This window comes from Hermetia illucens, chromosome 1 (assembly GCF_905115235.1).
Source record: "Hermetia illucens chromosome 1, iHerIll2.2.curated.20191125, whole genome shotgun sequence".
In the NCBI taxonomy this organism is placed as follows: domain Eukaryota; kingdom Metazoa; phylum Arthropoda; class Insecta; order Diptera; family Stratiomyidae; genus Hermetia; species Hermetia illucens.
This window is the reverse complement of record NC_051849.1, coordinates 29,336,554-29,358,355: the sequence shown is the minus strand read 5'-3', so window position 1 is coordinate 29,358,355 and position 21,802 is coordinate 29,336,554. Positions and strand designations below refer to the sequence as shown.

General features: G+C 42.3%; 2 protein-coding genes across 2 annotated transcripts in view; one reads left to right on the top strand and one right to left on the bottom strand.

The window, feature by feature from the left end:
- Positions 1-4,605, top strand: part of LOC119649938 (poly(A)-specific ribonuclease PARN-like) — a 14,027-nt gene extending 9,422 nt beyond the window's left edge. Inside the window, exons 8-9 of the mRNA XM_038052360.1 lie at positions 57-130; positions 4,378-4,605. Of these exons, the coding sequence (XP_037908288.1) occupies positions 57-130; positions 4,378-4,510 (207 nt within the window). The 3' untranslated portion in view covers positions 4,511-4,605. The remainder of the gene's footprint in view (positions 1-56; positions 131-4,377) is intronic.
- LOC119649948 (prostatic acid phosphatase) lies at positions 4,554-21,802 on the bottom strand. Its single transcript, XM_038052372.1, has 8 exons — positions 20,504-21,802; positions 13,279-13,377; positions 13,130-13,213; positions 12,849-13,007; positions 12,486-12,795; positions 5,041-5,186; positions 4,910-4,981; positions 4,554-4,848 (listed from the first exon to the last, which is right to left on the bottom strand). The coding sequence occupies exons 1-8, from the start codon at positions 20,702-20,704 to the stop codon at positions 4,675-4,677; spliced, it is 1,245 nt and encodes a 414-aa protein (XP_037908300.1). The 5' UTR covers positions 20,705-21,802; the 3' UTR covers positions 4,554-4,674.

Sequence of the window (21,802 nt, the reverse complement as noted above, 5' to 3'; positions counted from 1 at the left end):
TAAGTGCTTCAGGGAATTGTAAAAGAATAGAATGATAATTTTCAATAACTTTTCAGCGCATTAATGGAAATGATACGAGCACATCTTCCCAGGCAAAGAAGCGGAAGTTAAGCGGCGATCAAGAGGAAGGGTAATGCATATTTCAATACGTTTTAGCTTGAGCTACAATGTAGAAACTTATAAGAGACATTATAGGAAGTTATAAGCTTAGCAATTCCCCTTCCCATCCACTATTGCACGTCATAAATAATTTCCGTTCTTTTGATGAATTTGGTTTTGCCAAATTTCGAGTTTTTCAACCCCCACAACCTTTTTAACCTATTTTTTCAACAGTTAATGTTTCCATGTTTGATTTCGATTCTATTCGATTCGATTTTTTCAAAATTCTTTTGTTTTTGACTTTTGAAATACCATTCTTTATGCATGAAGGGGCATGTTGCGGCATGAGTTGTTAGTCCTTTCCTTCTTGTGCATTTTCGCACATTTTTATGGATTAGCTTGATTGGCTTCACGGGTAACTCCATTATTGACCGCCATAGGCCACCGCGACCGTGGTTCATCTCATTGAGCTTTCTGAACTTCTGCCCTACCAACTTGCTCTTCCATCACAATGGACGCCACACAGTTTGATCATGCACTTGTCGGGCTGGATGACGAGACAATTGATCAATTGATTCAATCACTTATTGGCAGAGCTAATGGTTGGTGACGGTGTCCCAAACCAGCAGCTGCTCGAAATGAAACAGTTGAGTGACAAAGTCGACACCGAGCTGCTGCAGTCTTTGTGGCTGCAAAGACTTCTGGAGGGCACACAGGCACAACCCGTGGTTGGCGACGTGACTCGTGACACATCAAACCATTTGGCTCAGTAGCGGCAGAGCTTACAGTCATCTTTTTTGAGTTTGCCGGAAAAGTCGGTGCATTACTTCCGGGAAGTAGGGCTACATTACGGGCTATATTGGTCTAGTAGTAGCTGGACTTGCCGACGGCTACCAGAAATCCAGTACTACGTCGCCTAACAATTTAAGATTCCTTGATACAGGTGCTAAAGTCTAGGCTTTTCCCACATTCCAGGATCATAAATTAATACCGCAATCGTTAAAACTCGCGGTAACCAGTCCTACGCGATCGGCATGTAGCGTGAGTTTTCTTGCCGTTTCATTATACTCCCTTACATTTAGGCGCAGACTTCCTGTGCCATTGGATAGATTGCTAGTTGAACTGCACAACAGATCCTTCATTGACCCCACAGCCTCCTCTGGTCATCAGGAAGAAACTCAACCTGCACAGACAACAGAAGTTCACACTTGCGCGGAAAAAGTTCGAACAACTTCTTAAGCAGATTATTAGGAGATGATGGTTTTACGGTTTCTTACCAGGGCAGAGACAAATCATCAAACGCGAACCGCTTCGGTCATTCTGCTCCCAGGGCAGAGGTGAGGCCGCGTCTGATGATTTGCCTCTGCCCTGGTAAGAAACCGTAAAGCCGCCATCGCCTAATATTTGAAAAGTTTGGGTGCTAAGCCCTAAACGAGGGGTCCGTGAACCAAAAAAAAAGAGGGAATAAGTATCTTCCCATTTGGTCCGGTCCGGAATTAAGTTGATGCGGACTTAGGACCCCACAATTCTCAAAAAAATTTTCTTAAGCAGAATCTTTGTAGTCCATCAGACTGCGAAACCTCCACTTTTTGTTTCGTTTAATAAAGTTCTGGTTGCGTTCTTCTCTGAATCTGAGCATTTCGTGTGCATTTCTCAACATCACATTGAGGCTGGTCTAGTATCGCAGGGTGAGATTTCTCGGCCACTTGATAACCAATGAAGACAGCCAACAACCGTGCACGGATTTCGTTGTCGTAGCTGTTATCGGTCATGATTGGAGGTGGTTCTTGGGCATGTTAACCTTCTAGTGTCGTTTCTTGCCTAAAGCCTACCGTCATCGATATTTAACGCTTACTTGTTTCCCATCCTGATTGCGTGGTGTCCAGAGACTGTACAGGCGTTTGTGCTTTAAACGCCAGTTACAGCTGGTGGAAATTACATTTTTGGCATTCCCTGAACAAGATAAACCTCTAGCCGTATTCATTGATATTCCAGATATTGTCAGAACCAAATCTAGCAGCCGATGAGCTTCTTTTCCAAGCAGCTGAGCCCCACTCAACAGAACTATATCATTTAGGATTGTGAGTTATTAGCCGCGTATCTTCGATATTCGATATAACCCACTCACCTTTCCTTTGAAAAAGAAGCCTGATAAAGCATCCCCTCGTCAACTTCGACACCGAAGCTTGACCAGTCATTTCACTTTCGAGGTTCAACCCTTTACCAGAGAGGATAACACAGTTGCATCAGCAACTGTATCGCAGAGGTCAAGTGCCTCGCCATCGTTATTTTCCGGTAATCGCGGAGGTGCAGAAGAGTGACGCAGTTCTTCAGAACCTCAGGATCAACTTTAAATAAACATTTAAGGAGTTTCCTATCTTCGGTTCAATGTCCAGTACATACTGCAAGTTGTCAGCCAAGGGACCAAGGCCACATATTCTGGCCGACGTCTGCAAGAAAGTATTTCACGCGCCTCTGGATAACGAATCGGTGAGTCGCCGGAAAGTATTCCGACCGTCCATGAACGAGGACATTAATTCCTCGTATCCTCGTAGTGAATCGTATGCCAGAAGTGCAAAACCACAAAATATGTGAAGAAAGAGGTGGGCGTGTTCCTTTAGTCCATCAAACACTTCCGCACAATCCATCTCGATATAAATGACCTTTTGCGAGGTTTGCACGGTTTTAGGTATGGTCTCAAAATAATCGATAAGTTCACGAGGTGGGCTGAGGCGATATCTCTGAAAGACATTTCTACACAATCTTGTGCTAAGGGCCTCTGTAAAGAATGGATTCCATGCTTTGTTGTGCATTTACCAGTGAATGCAGTTTGGGTCGTCTTTTTCTCTAAGTTAGGCAAACTCCTCGGATTCGAACGCCCCTGGAAAATCGTTTACCACTCGTAGTCTGATGGAATATTTGAAAGATGGCAAAGTACTCTGAAGGCCGCTATAATTCCCAAGAGGGACCCTTTTGATCGCAAGTCTTACCACTAGTTCTACTTGGCCTCCGGACAGCCAATCACCAAGAATTTGCTGCAAGTTCCGCGGAGCTGGTATACAGGGAGAACCTAAGACTTTAGGTCGAGCCTTAATTCCAGCCAATTGTTGTACCTGCTCAAAGATGCTGTGGCGAAGCTGGAGCCGCCACCAGCCACCAACCACAAGAAAAACGTGGTCCTAATTGGGTTGAAGGCCGCTGCAGTCATCTTAGGAGGGCTCTTTCGAAGTTTTTAGCCTCGACATCGGAGGCATACTCAAGAGTGTTTCCCTCACCGGCTTAAGCCTTTTCTCCGGAAGAAAACGCAACCAGTATTTTGTGACTGACTTGTGGCAGCCACGCTGAGAGAGCCACGCGTCTGGTTGCTCGCTGAAACCCCCTTTTGGTTTTAACTGGCGATGGAGTGCCAAATCTGGTAGCCGCTGTGGTGGAGCGAGCAATTTGCGTGACGAACATCTTCATTTTGAGCGCTCTGGAAAAACAATTTTTTGACAGTTGTTTTTCAAAGTTAATTTAGTGGAAGTTAGGAGTGAAAGAAAAAGAGTCAGATAGAAGACAGGCTTCCGCTCTAAGAATGATAAGAAGCTAATAAAGTGGTGTACAAACTCAATAATATCACCTTAAAATTTAATATCACATTACAGTCACCGAGTGCGGTTCAAACATCACAACGTCACTTAACATCACCGCATCATCAAAGTGATGATGATATTACTCCTGAGATAAGTAATGTTTTCTAATGTTAGTGCAGGTGTGATATCACATTACGAAACATCCCCGTTCATATTACAAGTGAGCCTGACGGTTTTGGAGAGCCTAACCGATACCGTTGTTCTTTTGGTTGGCTCTGGCCTGGAAAAGCGATGTACAAGCACAACTTTTCATCACCGATGACTCTGCGAGACAAAAATGATTTGTGCTGTTGCTGTGTCGAATGATGACGAGCGGGCAATGAAGCGCTTATTGAAGCTCGTTCAAACCTCGCTATTCTCGTTCAAACCACATGGTACCCATTTCCTAGCTTTTAAACCTTAACCATGGATTTCAGATGTTGATCGACGGTTAAATGGTCGAACCCATTATATTGGCAAGTTCTCGTTGATTATTGCACTCAAATAGTCTCATCCAAGTTTAGGGTTCGTTCGGAGTGTGGCAAGTCCTTTCAGTCAAAATATCCCTCCTTACTGTCAACGTATTATTCCCAACCATTGCTTGGAAACCACAACAAATAAATAATAAACAAATAATTGTAATTATTCAATTTGATTTCATTAACAGATCCACCGAAAAGAAAATGAAAACATCAACACATGAAACTGAGCCCAAGGGAAAGCACGCCAAGCGGACATCTGCGAAAAAGGATCTAAGCAGACACAAAACGAAAGTTTTCGCCGAAAGTGACGATTGGTAGTAAGGATTGAATGTGACAAATACATTAGATTAAAACAACCAACTAAAGTATCAAAATATACTTTCATTACAAATAAAAAGTAATAATTGAACATATTTCAAGTTTATCTTTTTACAAAAATAGCCTATCATTAAAATTACGTTTGAAATTCTCCTAGTTAAGGCTTACGGTCCGCTTGGCGGTGGTTCGGTGAATTCCGAGTTTTTGGCTGTACAGGATGCCTCTTCCTTGACTATGGGCTGTGCTAGTTCGATAACTTTGTCCAATGGGCAATGGAATGTGCAACCGGGAATTGTGAGTGGTGTTGGTTCTCCGGCTGTAGTGTTTCTTAAGTAGACCTAAGATGAAATTAAAAATATTTAAGAACAAACATTCTCCACACTGCGAAAAATAGAATACCTCAACTCCATATTCGCCAGTTTTCTTATCTTTGTACAGCTCGAACATGCTCATAATTGCGTAGACGGGGTACTACATAAATTGGGAAAATGTAGTGAAATCAGATGGAATTTTAATTAGAAAGCACTTACTTGTTGTTCCCAAATTTTTAAAGCACTCAGAATGTTCACTACCGTCGAATCATGGCCAGTGTAAATGAATAGTTTTCGATCTTTGGGGCTTAGCTTATTGTCACGTTTTTCGACCCATTCCTTGAACATTTTTTTTAGGAAGGGACCTGGAAATGGTGATGAAAAAAGTGTTGAAATGTTGAAAGTGTTTGTTATACGTGATTAAGTTTTATGGTTGTTGTGGGTAGTATTAACATTATGTTTACTGGAGCCACCGGAAATAGTAGAACAGGTGGAAATTTTTTCGCAAACTTCACAAAATGCTGAGGTGAAATTGATAGGTTATAAAAGGCCAAGTTTGATTCTTTTTTGAATTTGGTTCATTTCCTATGGTGTTAATCGATTACAATATATTATCAGAATCTCCTTTTTATTGCTGAAAATCAATGAAAAACACACATGTGATAGTGGTCAATTATCCGAAGCTACTCAAAACCTCTTCACAATCCTCGGACTGCAATATTATTAAGAACCTGCAGGATTATATCAACGGTAGGCTTCGCGAAAGTTCCATTTCGAACGAAATTTTAATATCATTATTACGATTTTTTGGCCCTGTCCAGATTTCAATTTTGCATACGAAAATAGAGTTTCTTTTTTTAAGAATAACGGGGTCCTAACGCATCCACTTGATGTCAGACCAGACCAAATGAGGAGCAATTTACTCCCTCTTTTTTTGGTCCACGGACCCCTCGTTTAGGGCTTAGCACCCAAACTTTAAAAATATTAGGCGATGATGACTTTACGGGTTCTTATCAGGGCAGAGATAAATCGTCAGACACTGCCTCACCCCTGCCCTGGGAACAACGTGACCGAAGCCGCTCGCAGATGTTAAGTGCTCCTTTATATATTATAAATTGCAGAACATAACATGACTACGAATTATATTGAGCGAAAATTCGCCCATACTTTGTAGTAAAGCCGTCATCGCCTAATATTTTTAAAGTTTGGGTGCTAAGTCCTAAACGACGGGTCCGTGGACCAAAAAAAAAAAGAAGGGAGTAAGTTGCTTCCCATTTGGTCCGGTCCAACATCAAACGGATGCGGACTTAGGACCCCATAATTCTTAAAAAAATATGTTCAGCTCTGGGCAAGTTTTGGTTCAAAGTACGGGCGGAGTTACGGTCACTATAATTTGTAGTCATGTTGTGTTCTCCGAATTATATAAAGGAGTACTTAACATCTGCGAGCCGCTTCGGTCATGCTGCGCCCAGGGCAGAGGTGAGTAAAGCCGTCATCACTTAATAGAGTTTCCTATGTTTTTTTGCACTTAGTAAGGCTTTTATTTTACCCTTTTTCGTTGACTCGTTTTGCATTGTATCCAACAGACTATACGTAACGTTCTTGTAAAAAAACACATACTACCTCCTTTCACCCCATTTCTGAGCCCTTACGTATTATGTACGACAGTGTCCAAATTTTACTTTTGCTTACTGTCCGTCAGAAATAATCGGGAAAGAGTAATCCTATGATGTATGAAAACAAAATATTGATTCATGAACCGACTTTATGACATGGAAACTGTTCAATCAAACCGATGAACCCGATAAAGTAGAAATGAGTTCAATAAAGCAACTATACTCCCAACTCTGCTTCGCACGTTTTATCAAATCTTCACAAAAATACTAGAGAGGAGAATTAGACTGTACGCCGATAAGATGATTGGTGACTACCTAAATGGTTTTTGGATTGACTGGCATGGGAAGATTGACAATTAACCAACTATTTATGGTCAAATTCGCGCTACAAAAATGCTGGGAATTCAACGTCAACGTCCAGCACATATTCGTTGTCTTCTATCAGGCATATGGCAGCATTGTCCAAAAAGTACTGTACAAAGTAATGCATGACTTGGGAATTCCTGCAAAACTGGAAGGTCTTATCAGAAAAACAATATCCTATTCAACAGCGCAGGTCAGAGTCAATGACTGTCTGACAGGGCACGGAGATGGACTGACATCTCTACTGGTCCATTTGGCACGGTAGCAGGTTATACGAAAGTTGTCTGCGCCAATTCGTTCCACACGCAGTCGATATAAATATCACTAATGGAGATTTTTTAAATCTTGACAAAATAGCAAACGAAGTTGGTCTACGAATTAACGAAGACAAAGCGAAAATTATGATGAGAAAAATGACGCCAAACAACTTGGGAAATGTAGACAACTTTATATACTAAAAAAACGCCAAATTGAGCTCGCAAACAGAACCTTCTTCTCCGCCTTAATGAAAGCCGGCTGCATACACAGGAAAGCGACGTTCCGAGTATACAAAACGGTAATAAGACTTGTGCTATGTAACGGATGTAAAACATGGACATCAACATAAACTTCCGAAAATCTGGTCAATACCTTCAAGAGGAGGGTCCTACGAAGAATAATAGGAGCTAAACTAAAGACGACCAATAGCTAATCAGAATCATTAAGATTCTTAAACAATCAAACTTCGGAAGTTGCAATTGGGTGGCCATGTTCACCGTATGGACCACACTCGGATACCTAAAAAGGAATCCTAAGGGAAAGCAGAAGGACGAAGACTAGTAGGAAAACCTCGAAAGCGCTGAACAGATTCTGTTGATAAAGACAGCGCATCACTGCTGGGATTTCAAAATTGAATGACGCGATCAATGGTTCGAGATGGTTGGAGCAAGGACCTTCTAAAGGGCTAAGGCTCGCTGTAGAACCTCGACGATGGCGACAAGGAAATGAAACTACTAGCAGATGATATGTAACAGGCTAGCCCCGCTCATCGGAATGGCCGATGGTCTATCAGAGCGACATTATGTGTTTAAGCAAGTGGGTTCTACAGCTGACAAGTGTTATGGGGAAGCGACGCTAGATGCCAGAAATACCTTTAATTCAACCAACTAAGGGTTAGATTAGGGTGCTTTGACTTAATTCTCGTAGAGGCTTCACTAGCACAAGACGGTTGACGGGCTGAAAACGTACATTGTAAGAGCAGGTATTCCTCTAGGTTCTGTAGTAAGACCTATATTCTGGAGCAACATGTATGATGAAGTGCCTGGTCTTTGCGTGCCAGAGGAGGTAGCCTTGATTGGTTTAGTAGTTTAGTGATTGTATTAGCGGATTACCCGAAGACGTGATGAATTTGGAAAAAATTACGTCATCAAATCAAGGTTACGAATGGCTAAACTAGCAATGGCGACAGTTTTTATTATCAATTATAGCAAAAACAATACTGCCAACTTCCGGGCTGGTGATTATGAGGTCGTTTGGAAATCAGTCCTTAGACATTTGGGGACGATGATCAATGCAAAGATGAGTTTCAGACGGCACTTGATTATGCGTTGAAGAAGTTCATCTCTATCAATAATCTTCTTCTCTGGACAGATTCGAGTAAAGTTGAGACTTTCTTAAATAAATCATCTATCTTATCAAGCCGGTCGTTTCGGTCGATTTTTGGTCGCTTACTATTTGACATTGACTTCGTTGTTCAGGATCTCATTAGAACGGATTACATAACTATAACATTTGAGCCAATTTTCTTGCAACTTGCAACTCCACGATCAATTCTCATTTCGACGGCGAACGTCCTCATTTCAGAACTCGAGGTGGTGTCCATTGTCTTTGGTCGTCGGTTAGCACACGGAACCGTAGAGGACGACAGGTTGAATGACGCTGAGGTAGATTTTGGATTTGAAACGTTCGATGATGGGTCGAACGCAAAGAACGCCAGTTGTGGAACGCCACTTCATCTAAATGGCGTTGATGCTTGAAGCGACTCCATGGCGAAGCCCACCATTGGTTGAGAGTATTGATCCGAGGTATCTCAATCGTTTAGTTTTCAGCAGGTTGTTGCCATTGACAGTATTAGTATCCACTTCATTACGTTCGGCCGTTTTATAATATTTAGATTCAGTCGCAGTCTGTTGCATGAGATCATCACGAGTTGCTGGATATCAGCTTTGTTGTTGTGTGATGCTAGGAAGGGATCATCTGCATAGAACATTGTGTAGGGCGCAAGGGTTATGCCTAATAACGAGGGTCTAGAATATAATCGATAGCTGTTTATTGCAGGGACGTTGAATTTCATCTTGTTATACGCAACCGTGGCATCGGCAGACCACACTGAGATCGTGCAGCACATATAGGAGGCCTTCTATTTAATGAAGAGGATTATCGCTATTAAACGGACTGAATGCATCTCGGCAAATCCATCCAAAGTGAATGCGGACTACCGAAAAGTCACTAGGAATTAGAGATGGGTGGGTGATGTATGTAATATTACAAAAGTGACATAATCTTAAAGTATGATATTACATTGCTATCATCGAACGCAATCCAAACATTACAGCAATAAAAATTATCACCACATTATCAACCATTATCACATTACCAAGCATCACTGCATTACCAACTGTTATCGCGTTACCACCCATCATCGCGTTAAAAAAGTCATGTTGTAATATAGCATCCGGATAGCTGAGTGGTTAGAGCACAAAGCTATCTCACTGGTGGCAGTGGGATTTGTATCGTGACTTGACGTCGGATACCAGTCGACTCAGCTGCGAATAAGTACCTGAGTCAAATCAGGGTAATAATCTCGGGCGAGCGTAATGCTGACCACATTGCCTCCTAGTGTACCGTTACGGTCTTGAATGAAGTGCTCTAACACACTTCCAGGCCCTGATCCAATATGGATTGTTGTGCCAACGATTATTATTAATATAGCATCACGTAACATTAGCACGTCTTATACTAACAAGTCCCGGCGACATTTGTCAATGCCCATGCCGAGTATTGGACTGGCTTTGGGGTTGCTTTACGTCGGCAACGAATTGGCTTTAGGTTGTCTTCGGGCTCGCTTTTAGATTGGTTTCGAACTGGCTTTGGAATTGCTCAAGGTTGATTTCGGGTTGGCTTTTGGACTGGTTTTGGGGCTGGTTTTTGGACTAGATTCGAGCTGACTTTGGGCTAGAAAATGATTTCGGGTTCATGTGCATATGGAGGTGCAGATTCTTGGTTTGAAGTTACTGATTTTTAATGTTATGTATTGGAATAAATGTCGTGAAAGTGATATGGTATCACACCACTTACTAAGGTAATTTTTTGCGTACCTCTACTAGCAATAAGCTGTACAGGAGCCGACGCCAACGGTGGGAAAGTACAGAAAAGGACCGCAGAACCTACACACTGATCTCATACAGTCAAGCGAAAATATGGAGAATTCAATTACCTATTGATGTAGTTCTTTACGAAACACGCATTTATATCACTTCCGACTGAATAAGTCTCCCGATCGTCCTGAGGTTAGCTGAGGTTTATGGATGAAAGAAAGTTTAGGGACATCTTAAATATTGAAGTCATAATCCCGAAAAGGGAATGTAGAGGTCGAAAGTGGGGCAAACACAACAGTAGCCACGATTCGAAGGATGCTCTATGGACTGGGTCGAGCTCGTAAAGCGCGACAGACTTGTGATTTGAACGTGCTGGTGTAGATCAGAACCCTTTCATGAAGTAATACTTCACGGTGGTGCCGCAGAAACATGGGGAAAGAATAGGGGTCATATTAGTGGATGAGAATTCCATACACTGCTGCAATTTAGTGCAGCAAAAATAGGGAAGAAGGTCCTAAAGTAATGGTGAGATTCCAGGTTTTCTTCTATACAAAATCTTAATAAATTCAAGTGTTGCATTTATACATTTAAAGAATCACGGGCTTCCAAAGGTTTATAAAACGACATAATATTTATCTAATCCCATCGTGCAGATACTGATGGGATTAGATTTATCGAATAGGGAAAACCTTCATGAAAATCATAGTTATGTGAAGCCGATATTCCTAGATTAGATAGGAAAATAGAAGAAATATAACTTTTCGTTTTTCCTTTTGTTAAGGAAACGTATTTCAGAAACCAGTTGCTTAATGGCAGTTCTTCTCGCTAAGCGAAAACATAGACTTCTGCTATTCTATCCAATATTTGAATGAGAAGAGTTGTCAATACAAAGTTAAACTATATAAATGAATGAAAGTCTAAAACCCCAAACTAGGCAGGCGGCATGTAAGAGTAAAAGGCTATTGCGAGACAAGGCTCGGTGAAAAGATGGGGAACCAAATTCAACATCAAAATACTGGAAGTAATAAAATAAATAATCAGCAAATTATACGATTGGAAAAGTTAATTTAGCCATAGCCTTTGAAAATCTATTGAATTTCCTTGTCGGAAGCTAAGAAGAGGAAATAAGGGGTTAAGTAAGGCCTAGATAACTCAAGATCTTATAGCAGCACGAGCCAGAAGAATGCTTTCCAGAGTTCTCGCGAAGCAAACACACGGTGTTCATCCCCTGCTTTGATTCCTATCAAGTGGTCCGTGGGTTCCACGTTATAGCTTGCGAGGACCAATTCTCTAGGGATTTTCTCGGTTCATGCGTCGCTAAGATCAGCGACGCCTGGAAGGGCGTAAAGCTTAATGTCATCCTTTGCGACGAGATTTTCAGGAGACCGGTCGCCCGCATCTGGTTGCCGAAAATCCGCATGGATAAGGACAAGCTCTTCCAATCCCTGCGCCTTCAAAACCTCAGAATTTTCATGGACGACTGGGTTGTTATCAAGGAGGAGGAATCCCAGATAAGTAGTCAACCTTTTCTACTCTGTATAAACGAAGATTGCCTGGAGGCACTAGAAAATGTTGACTATAAAGTGCGGTTCGGAGTTAGGAACGCGAAGGTAAAAGTGTTCCGCTCTGCAAAATCGGACGACGACCTAGATCCAATCGACACCGCCAACGAGCTGTTGGAGAACCCCACGTGCAAGCAGATCATGCTGAGGGTAACGAAGATAAATCTGCAGCACTCGAAGTGCGCCTCGGCTAATTTGCTTGTCGGCATCACATTAATACTGGAGCCCTGGGTCGGAGGTGACCGAACCATCAAAAGGCTCCAAAGCAAATATTTTAATTTATTCTACAGCACAGGATACACTGATTAGGACAGACCTAGAGCATGTATTCTCGCGAGGAAGAGTCTGAACGCTTTTCTGTGTCCGAACCTGAGTTCCAGCGACCTAGTCGTCGTCAAGCTGGAGCAGGCGGGGGCAGAGAACGTGTATATTTCCTCGGCTTACATGGCTCACGACCAATCAGCTCTGCTAGAAGTACTACATCATCTGACGAACACTATAGCAACAAAGAAGGTCAACCTGCTGATAGGCTGAGACGCAATGCAAGGCTTTCGGGCGGCTCGGAAATCAACGAGAGGTGAGTCTTTCCAGAGCTCCCGCGAGGGGAATGCTTTAAGTTCCTCCATACTGGCAGCCTATAGTAATTACTTCCCCTTCTTTTCCTACCCAGTCTTGGATAGTCTTTGCCGGAGTTTGTTTATTGGTCCTCACAAATCACAATAAAAAAATTCTAAAATAGCCATTCTTCCCTTCTAAAATAGCCTTACCTCCCTTAACTCGTTGAAGTTCATCAGTGTAAACATTATAGATATAGCTTAATTCACTCAATTCAATGAGTTTATCAGGGAAATATTCCTTAGTCCATGGTGGCAATTCTAGTCCATATTCCTGCTCAGCCTTCAATGTACTGAACAATGAACCAACGTCCTCTGGAGTTTTTATTTTCATTCCGGTGATCTTTTCTAGTTGCTTCATCATCGGTCGATATTTATCAATCACAGATTTGACTTCAGGAAGTTGCAATACTTCTTCTACAGCTTCATAATACCGTGGGCATGACGTACGTACTAGGAGAAGCTACAATTAGATGAAAATTAGAAAGAACATGGAACTGAGAAGGCGATACTCACAGTATCCTCGTCTAAAGCTTGGGAATATATAGGAATTGGCTGCCAATTCAAAGCTCGGTTCCATTCCATAGGAGTATTCTTGGGTGGCCACATACCAGACAGCACTGTTGCTAGAGACATATGTGTTCGTGAAACGCCAGTGGCTTGAGCATGGAGTAACTGGAAGGATACAGTAATGATATAGTTATATCTCTATGTGTTTGTTATAATTACCAGAGTTTTACTTTTCCAAAAGTCCACGAAACAAAAATGTTATGTGGAAGGATTAGATATATACTTACATCCGGCATATAGTGTCTTCCTAAGAAGGTATCGTAGCGCTTCCTCAACCATTGGCCTATTTTATAAAGAGTTCGCTTTCCTCCCTAAACAGGGAGAATAAATAATCAGTAAAATGATGTCCGTGGTAGATAAGCAAAAAATATTTTACGTTTGTAATTTGACCCCATCCAACCGGACTGAATGTTTCGTTGAAGTATGGATCATTTGGGTAAGTATCAGCTGGAGTTCGCGGGCCATGGCGATAGACCTAGTAAATGAAATAAAATGGATTAAAATCGAACCGAGACAATTAGATTTTGAAATAATAAAAACTTGTTGTTTCTTTTTCGTTGGTGTGGATATTTATTCTTGCAATCACCGATATTTCGGGAACCACTTGTTCCCTTCATCAGTGCTAACAAGTTTGCAAAGTGGTAAGGAGTCAAACTTCGAATGTACCCACGGCTTTTAGCAATTAATTCGCGACCGAGGCACGGGTTTGGAAGCCTCGCCAGATTCATGTTCTCCACGAAGAAATCTGTAGATGCAATGGTCTCCACTTCAGTGGAAAGCCTGCACTCAGTGTCTACGACGTGTTTCGCCAGATAAGAGAGTACAGCAACTCCCATAATAAGAGGAACTGGGGCCGTTCTGTAGGTGACACTGTTACCTAATTCGCCGGGAGAAGAAGGCTCAATAGAAGGAAACTTCAGCCACAAAGACAACGGAACTAGATTCTGAATGTTGATTTTCAGAGTCTTCTCTTCAGGTTCTACCTCGAAAAGCAGAAGAAAGGCAAGCTGGAGATATGAACGCAACCGATCTAATAATGCTTGAACCTGGGAAGGCTCTCAGCCCACGATAGCGAATGGTACTGCGAAAGAAGGCGAGGCTGTTTGGGAATGAGGACATGGGCGTTACTCCATCACCAAGTATCGGATGCAAGAAAGCGGAACTTTCGGTGAAAGACGGACGCAACATACTCTTCAGTTAGCGCCGGTTTCTACGTTAGACTACACTTATGTCCATAAACATACAAGGTTGGTAAAATTAGCCTGTACTGGAAGCAAGGCGGGCAAAGTTGCTGGACTGCCCTTGTTTCTTTCTGGCACAAGGGCCTGGTTTTCGGTTTTACAAAATCTATGGTACTGTGTCATGTGAATTAGAGACTGGAGATCGAGAACCAGCGACCTGATGTTAAAATTATTAGAGGCATCCATGCTGAAACAATTCTGTTCCCAGAACTTAGTTGCGGTCATCTTACAATACCAGGTTAATGACTCGAGGAGAAACATTATAGTTGCCTCTGCTTACTTACCTTATGATTCTTTGTGTCATTCACCGACGCAAAACCTAAGAGCTAAGGGCTCTTAGGCTATGATGCAAACGCTCAGCAAATTTGTTGTCCAGTAGCAAATACCATACAATCCTAGAGGAGAGAAGCTATTTGATTTTATCACTTCAGCTGGTCAAATGACGTAGGGTCCGCCCATACTAATTCTTTTGGCGATAGAAGATCAATTGAAAACTCTGAATCGCACACTTCTACGCCGCTTTGAAGAGGCTTGTAATATTTCCTGAAGCAAACGCGGTAAATCGATTGTCTTGTGGAACCGATAACTCAGAAAATGAACCAGATGACTTTTGAATCCTGCTTAGAAAAGCAATAAGAATGGAGACTGGTTAAACTTTTGGAACTCACAGCGTGAATATAAGAGGGCTGCTAAGTGCTCGAAACGAGACTCATTTCAAGTATATTGTGATGAATTGGAAGGCAAAAGGATGTCAAGGTTGTGTAGAGCCCCTGAGTCGGCCAAGTTGGATTTTCTGAAAAAACCGGATGGAAATTTCACGAACCCCACAGTTATATCAGTAAAGACTCTTTTGGAAGTACACCATTCGGGAGATTAGGCGGCAGAAGTGGAGAGTTAGTGGTTCCTGCAAAGTGTTGCATGGGGAATTGAAACCCAGCAAGAGCGGTGATTACCAATGGAAAAGTGAGAGCTGCTCTTTTGAACAGTTCAAAGCACCACGCACGAATCCAACGACAAGAGGCATCTGAGCAACTGCTAAGAAATATTTTTCTACTTTTTGGCAAAATGTCAAGATAGTTTTCTTATCTAAGCCTGGGAAAGATGACTATTTAAACTCAAAGAACTTCAGACAGACCAGCTTAGCATCATTCTTGTTGAAATGTTTAGAGAGATTGGTTGGTCATATTCGTTGGAAGGCTTTGTGATGCCGCCAGAGAGCATAGCTAACGCAGGGATTGCTGTGTACTGAAGTGGGTGGTGATCGCTACCTAGTAACAGGAGCAATGGAAACCTGCCCCCAAAATGGTGTGCTGTCGCTACTCTATCCGAAATGCAAAATCGACATGGGAACTTAGGCCTCAGGTAGTCATGTGGATGTATGTTGTCATTATTAAGCCAATGTTCGCTTATGCATCCGTAGTGTGATGGGTTAAGGTGAAACGAAAGAGCATAAAGCTATGCATTCTGCGTTTGCGAGGCAAGTTTAGAAATATAAGCCTCATAATCGTTCACGCCCCTACAGATTAGACTGCAGAGCCGGAGAAGGATACCTTCTACGAAGCAGTTGAGCGGACCCTCGACGCCTGCCCCAAGTATGATATCAAAATAATACTTGGAGATTTCAACAGTCAAGTAGGGACGGATCCCGCATTCAGGCGATACGTCGGCTCCCATAGCTTACATAGGGATACCAATGATGACGGACTGCGCATTATTCAGTTAGCAGTATCGCACGAAATGGTTTTTGGAAGTACCAGGTTTGCGCGGAAAGCGGTCCACAAACATACGTGGGCCTCTCCAGATGGGACCACTTTCAACCAAATTGACTATGTGCTGATTGACCACCCGCCGCCGCCGCCACCTCTCAGCTTGATGAATGTCAGAACATATAGGGGGCCAATATAGACTGGGATCACTATCTCGTTGACATAGTGCTCCGAGCTCGAATTACGAGACGAATTACAATCCCCTCTGACAATCAGGTGAGAGTGAATAACGAAACCATTCACAACACACCCGTTCGTAACACCTATTAAGGGAGAAATGGATGCCGCAATAACCGCAGTCAACAGAGATCCTGGAGGGGAAGCATCAACAAATGATCTTCACAACCACCTGAAGATACTTGACCCTAGCCGCAAGAAAAGTCGGAACGGCTGGTTTGACGATGAATGTAAGCTAGCAACGGCACGGAAGAATACTCGGTACTGGAATGCAGTACTCGGTATGCAGTAATGTTGCATTCTCAAAGAACGCGGACACGCGCAGAGACTTATCACGAACTCCGTCGAGCGGAGAAGCGACTTCACAGACGGAAAAATGAAGCCTGGGAAAAACAACAAGTCTGTTAACTAGAAAAGTGCAGGGAGCAACCGCACCAGGCGCGCAAGTTTTAAAAACAAATCAGCAGGATGAAGCATTATACAGCTCAATGCTCATCCTACCGAGACAAAGAGGGAAAGCTGATTTCCGACAGAATGGGCATATTGGAGCGATGGAATGAGTACTTTGATGAACTACTGAACAACTAGAACATCGGCAAGTTGGAGGTCCTGCCAACTGAAAACGACGGACAAATACTACCACCACCAAGTATAGAAGAAACAGTCCATTCAATTCATCGGCTTAAAAATCATAAGTCGCCAGGAGCCGATGGAATTACAGCCGAATTGGTTAAATATGGAGGCGACCAATTACACCAAGTGGTTCATCAACTGTGGGACAGTAAATCAATGCCTGACTACTAGCAAAGAGGCACTATCTGTCTCATACATAAAAAGGGAGATATCACACAGTGCAGCAATTATTGATGTATCATGTTGCTGAGTACCATCTACAAGATATTCTCCGCTATCTTGCTAGACCGGGTAGCCCCATATGCCCAGATTATTAGCCCATACCAAAGAGGCTTCACTCCAGGCAAATCAGCAACAGATCAACTTTTCTCTGTGCGTCAAATGATGGGAAAACTTTTGGAATATGGACATCAGTTGCACCATCTATTCATCGATAAAGCCGCCTATGACCGCATCGCCACGGTAAAACTGTACACGGCCATGAGAGAATTCGGTATCCCGACGAAATTATTAAGACTGACTAGGCGAGGCCAGATAAAAGCAGCAGGATCACTCTCAAGACCATTCGACATCAACAACGGTCTACGACAAGGGGATGCCCTATCATCCGTCCTCTTTAACCTGGCCCTCAAAAAAGTGATCCGTGATGCGGAGGTAAATGCAAGAGGTGCGATCCTCTTTAAGTCCACCCAACTACTGGCCTATGCGGACGATATCGACATCATGGGAAGAACCACCCGAGACGTACAAACTGCCTTCATTCAGGTCGAGCAGGCGGAGCGAGATCTTGGGCTGCACATCAATGAAGGCAAGACAAAATATATGGTGGCAACGTCAGCACCGAAAACCAACCAATCAACAACATCAAATCACATTAGCCAAACGAGAATAATAAAGATAGGAGACTACAATTTTGAGACCGTTGATAATTTCTCCTATCTAGGGTCGAAAATCACAAAAACAACTACGATGATGAAATATGCGCACCGTTGTTGGCAGCCAACAGAGCCTACTTCAGTTTACAGAAAGTGTTCTGCCCGAAACGTCTCACCATAGGGTCAAAGCTCTTACTGTACAAGACTATGATCTTGCCAGTCCTCATGTATTCCTCGGAAACTTGGGTTCTTGGCAAGAAAAATTGCGAACTCTTTGCCGAGGAATTTTTTTGATGGCGTCCTGGCCAAACAGCTTTTAAGGATACCGAACTGGTGGACTTCGGCGCAAAACCGGGATATCTGGAGTTCCTCATTAAGGCAAGCTTAGACCGGATACCGGTAGTTGCGCCGTTAATGATGATGCTAATCTCGTGAAGGAAATGCTAAGGACGGAAGCAAATTGGAGTGCGCCAAGAGCAATAATAACTGCCGTACACGAAAAGCTACAAGAAGTAGATTGAGTCCAGAAAATACGACGGACGTTTTAATTCTGCTGATGTAAACAAGAGACCTCCCCGCGGGGTAATACTTCACGGTGTTTCCGCGCATATGGGCATCTTTTTAAGATTTCCACCTCCATACATACTCCATACTTTCATGTCCTCACCAGTAAGCTTATTAATGACATGGAAATAGTCCCTTGTTTGGTGCACCGTAATTTTTTAAGATGGCGGCCGCTACAAGTTCCCAGTGGGCCTAGAATGGGAGTTTTCTGTTTTTCCTACATACCTTTTTTACCCCCTCTCCCTCTAGGGGTGGTTTTAACAAATCAGTCTTCACCATGATTAGGTCAAAGTATCTTCCCTTTGAGAAGCCAGAAGTTTATAGAAAGTGGGGGGGGGGGGGGTTACCGCTATTTTTTAACAAGGTTGCAGAGAAATGCCCTTGTCGCTCTATCTAGGGATGAGGTGCAAAATTAAGTCCTTTCGTTAGGATATCAAAATGTCTTGTTTTTGAGGTTGGTATAGACAGAGAATCTTCATCTTCATCCTACATCCCTTCTCCATCCGGCGGTAGTGTTAAACATTCAAATTTTACCATGATGATATCGAAAACCCCCCACTTTGAGACACTACCTCCAGGGTGAGGTGGAAAAGTCAACCTTTACCAGTGACGATGGGAACGACTGGCGTAGGTCAGGACCCCTTTTAGGCATATCGAATTGGTAGACCTCGACTCTGGAGCCCCTGCGGGCCTATACCGGGTACCGGTTGTTGCGCCGTTGATGATGGTGATTATGAAGACGAATATAGCGCATCAATGCTCGGGTTCAGAAATCAGAAGACGCGATCCAAGAATTGAGGCTTTTGGAGGCAGTAGAGCGTCAATGACGACGACGGCGACAAAATAGATGTAGGCACTTCGAAGGAAGAGAAAATAATTCTTTTCTGGCCTTTAGTGCTCTTCAAAGAAATTATATTAATTGGTCGATCACGGGGGAGGGGCATTATCTCCACCCCATTCCCCGATTTTCTATTTACGACCCCGAACAAACGCAATACCGATGTTTTTGAGGCTGGTAGCTGGTATTGCGATTTCTTAACAAAGTTATAGAGAGAGAATCTTTATCTTCCTCCTACATCCCTTCTCCCTCCAGGGGTAGGGTTAAACATTCAAATTTTACCATGATTATATCGAAAACCTCCCACTTTGAGACACTATCTCCAGGGTGGGGTTGAAAATTCAACCTTTACCAGTGACGATGGAAACGACTGGCGTAGGTCAGGACGCCTTTTAGGCATATTGAATGCCTGGACCTCGACTTAAAACCGGGTTATCTGAAGCTCCTTAATAAAGCAGACCTAGACCGGATACCGGTTGTTGCTCTGTTGATGATGGTTATTATGGAGACGATGAACGGATTCAATGGATGAATATAGCGCATCAGTCCTCGTGTTCAGGAATCAAAGGACGCGATCCAAGGATTGAGGCTTTTGGAGGTAGTGGAGCCTCAATGACGACGGCGACGAAATAGATGTGGGCACTTCGAAGGAAGAGGTCTTTATTGCTTTTCAAAGAAATTATTTTAATTGGTTGTTCCCCGATTTTCTATTTATGATCCCGAACAAACGTAACATCGAGGTATATAATTATTGGAAAAATTATTATCACATAAATAAAATAAATTCATGCGGCTTCCGTAATAAAATTGGATGAATCAACGCAGTTCAAAAAGGTATCAACTTTTGAAAAAGGTAAAAGGTACTAAAAGGACCACCATAATGTACTGTAACCCAACACGGAAAAAGAGAAATGATTGATGAAAACCGGTATAAAATGCCGAAGATTAGAATGAAAGCAACCCGTCGACCTTATATTACACTATTTCCATTACACGGTTATTTTGCAAATGTGAATGTTGAATATTCCAAGTAAACATATTTCTTTATATTTTATGAACTTGACTTCACGCTTTAATAGATTTTAGTTGAAATTTCTCGATATTAAAAAGTTACACAAACATTTTCTGGGTTAAACCTGTTGTTCACTGATTCTGGGGTTACATAATACATAATAGCGATATTCTAGATAATTTGGATCGAGATGAAAAGGGATGCTGATGGTGTTCACTATGCAATCTAAACTAGAGGCACAATCCAAGGGACTATCTGATACATACTTTAAGGATACATGTCCATAGGTTTTTCACAGGACACAGGACTCACTGATTCACGAATTTTATGATTCCCACTTTGAGATGCTTGTGGGAGAATGGTTGATCTGTATCTGAATCCCGGAACCTCAGGATTTAACTTTTCTAAGGGTTGTTGTCTAATTTTTCGCGGAGTTCCTAGAACTCTTTCAGGCTTCTATGTTTCGTAAAGGCAAGTATATAAAAATGCACATACCAAATGAACTAACTGCAACTCCTTATCAGGGTGGATTTGCCTTTCAGGCGATACAGTGCTGGTTAGGCCCCGACCTCTTGTTTTTCTCAGGCCTATAGTTGACCCAAAAGTAGCTACAATTAGTAAAAACACTAACACTAAACCACCACTAGCCATGATTAGGGTGAGCTTACGGTTACGGTTCGAATAGCAATAAGACATGATTGGATTTTAAGTTTTATTTATACCGATCGCGACTAGTAGAGGTAGCTATAGGCCCAAAACACAGTAAGGCATAAGAACAAGTTACTCTGGTACCGAAAAAATATTAGAGTATTGAATGCTATCATCTTCTTTTGTACACTTGGCCGACGAGATACGACTCTTTCTTCATCTTTATCTCAACAAATTAGTGTTATTTCGTAAGTAAACGAGTGTTTTTGGATATGTGAATTAATTATACAGAGGAGTTAAATAAATGTTGTTTGTACAGTTTGGCTATATAACTCGACGAAACCGCGAGGAAATATTCCATAGTATCTGTTAGAAACGGGAGCTATTCGCACTGAGTCCACATGTCACCATTGTAGGGATTCCATTCACTAAACTTCCAAACTTTTCAAGGAACTTTTAGTTGCTAATAAGTTATGTCCACGTTATGCATTTATTTTAAATATTCCTTTAATAAGTGCAACTCAATACTGGTTGCTCTCATCCACCTTAGCACTCTAGAATTTTATTGCTGCCCCAGATACGTTTCCCCGTGATGCCCATAAATAAATTTATGGTTTTATTAATTATTTATGGTTTTATTAAAATTTCTAGAAATCTTGCGTCTGTTTCAAAGATTCTGGGAGTTTGAGTATCTAATGCAGCTAAATATCGGTGATAAGATACGCGATTTCAGCGCAGCGAAAGTGATACTGGTTCAGACAGAATTTAACCGAATACTAAGAGATGAACGGAGTTAACCAGCTGTTGCACTAGCAGTTGGGCTCAGGCAGCAGGAAAGGAGCCATATTAATACACAAAACAACTTTTCGTCTGAACAATTACCTTAACTCAAAATCTAGACTACACACTATTCAGTAACAATGAGCAAAAGCAATCTCTTTGCACCGATCTTACGAATCGTGTACGGTCACAGTACTAAATTGTGGAAACGTAGCGTTCTTTATCGTAGATGAATGTGGCTTGATTCATTCAGACACGTTTTTTTTCCTGCTGAGCACGATGGAAAACGTGTGGAGGAAATGCTAAATAAAAAACTTGCAATTAGAGAAAAATTAGAGTCTGAACTCGCCAAGTATATCGACTCCG

Bases quoted from the DNA above. Each gene is read 5' to 3' on its own strand.
- LOC119649948 (XM_038052372.1), bottom strand. From the start codon at position 20,704: ATGTCTTATTGCTATTCGAACCGTAACCGTAAGCTCACCCTAATCATG. The intron at 13,008-13,129 runs GTAAGTATATAT...GTATCCTTCCAG, and splicing joins GAAGACACTATATGCCGGAT to TTACTCCATGCTCAAGCCAC. The intron at 4,849-4,909 runs GTATTCTATTTT...ATTTCATCTTAG, and splicing joins CTGGCGAATATGGAGTTGAG to GTCTACTTAAGAAACACTAC.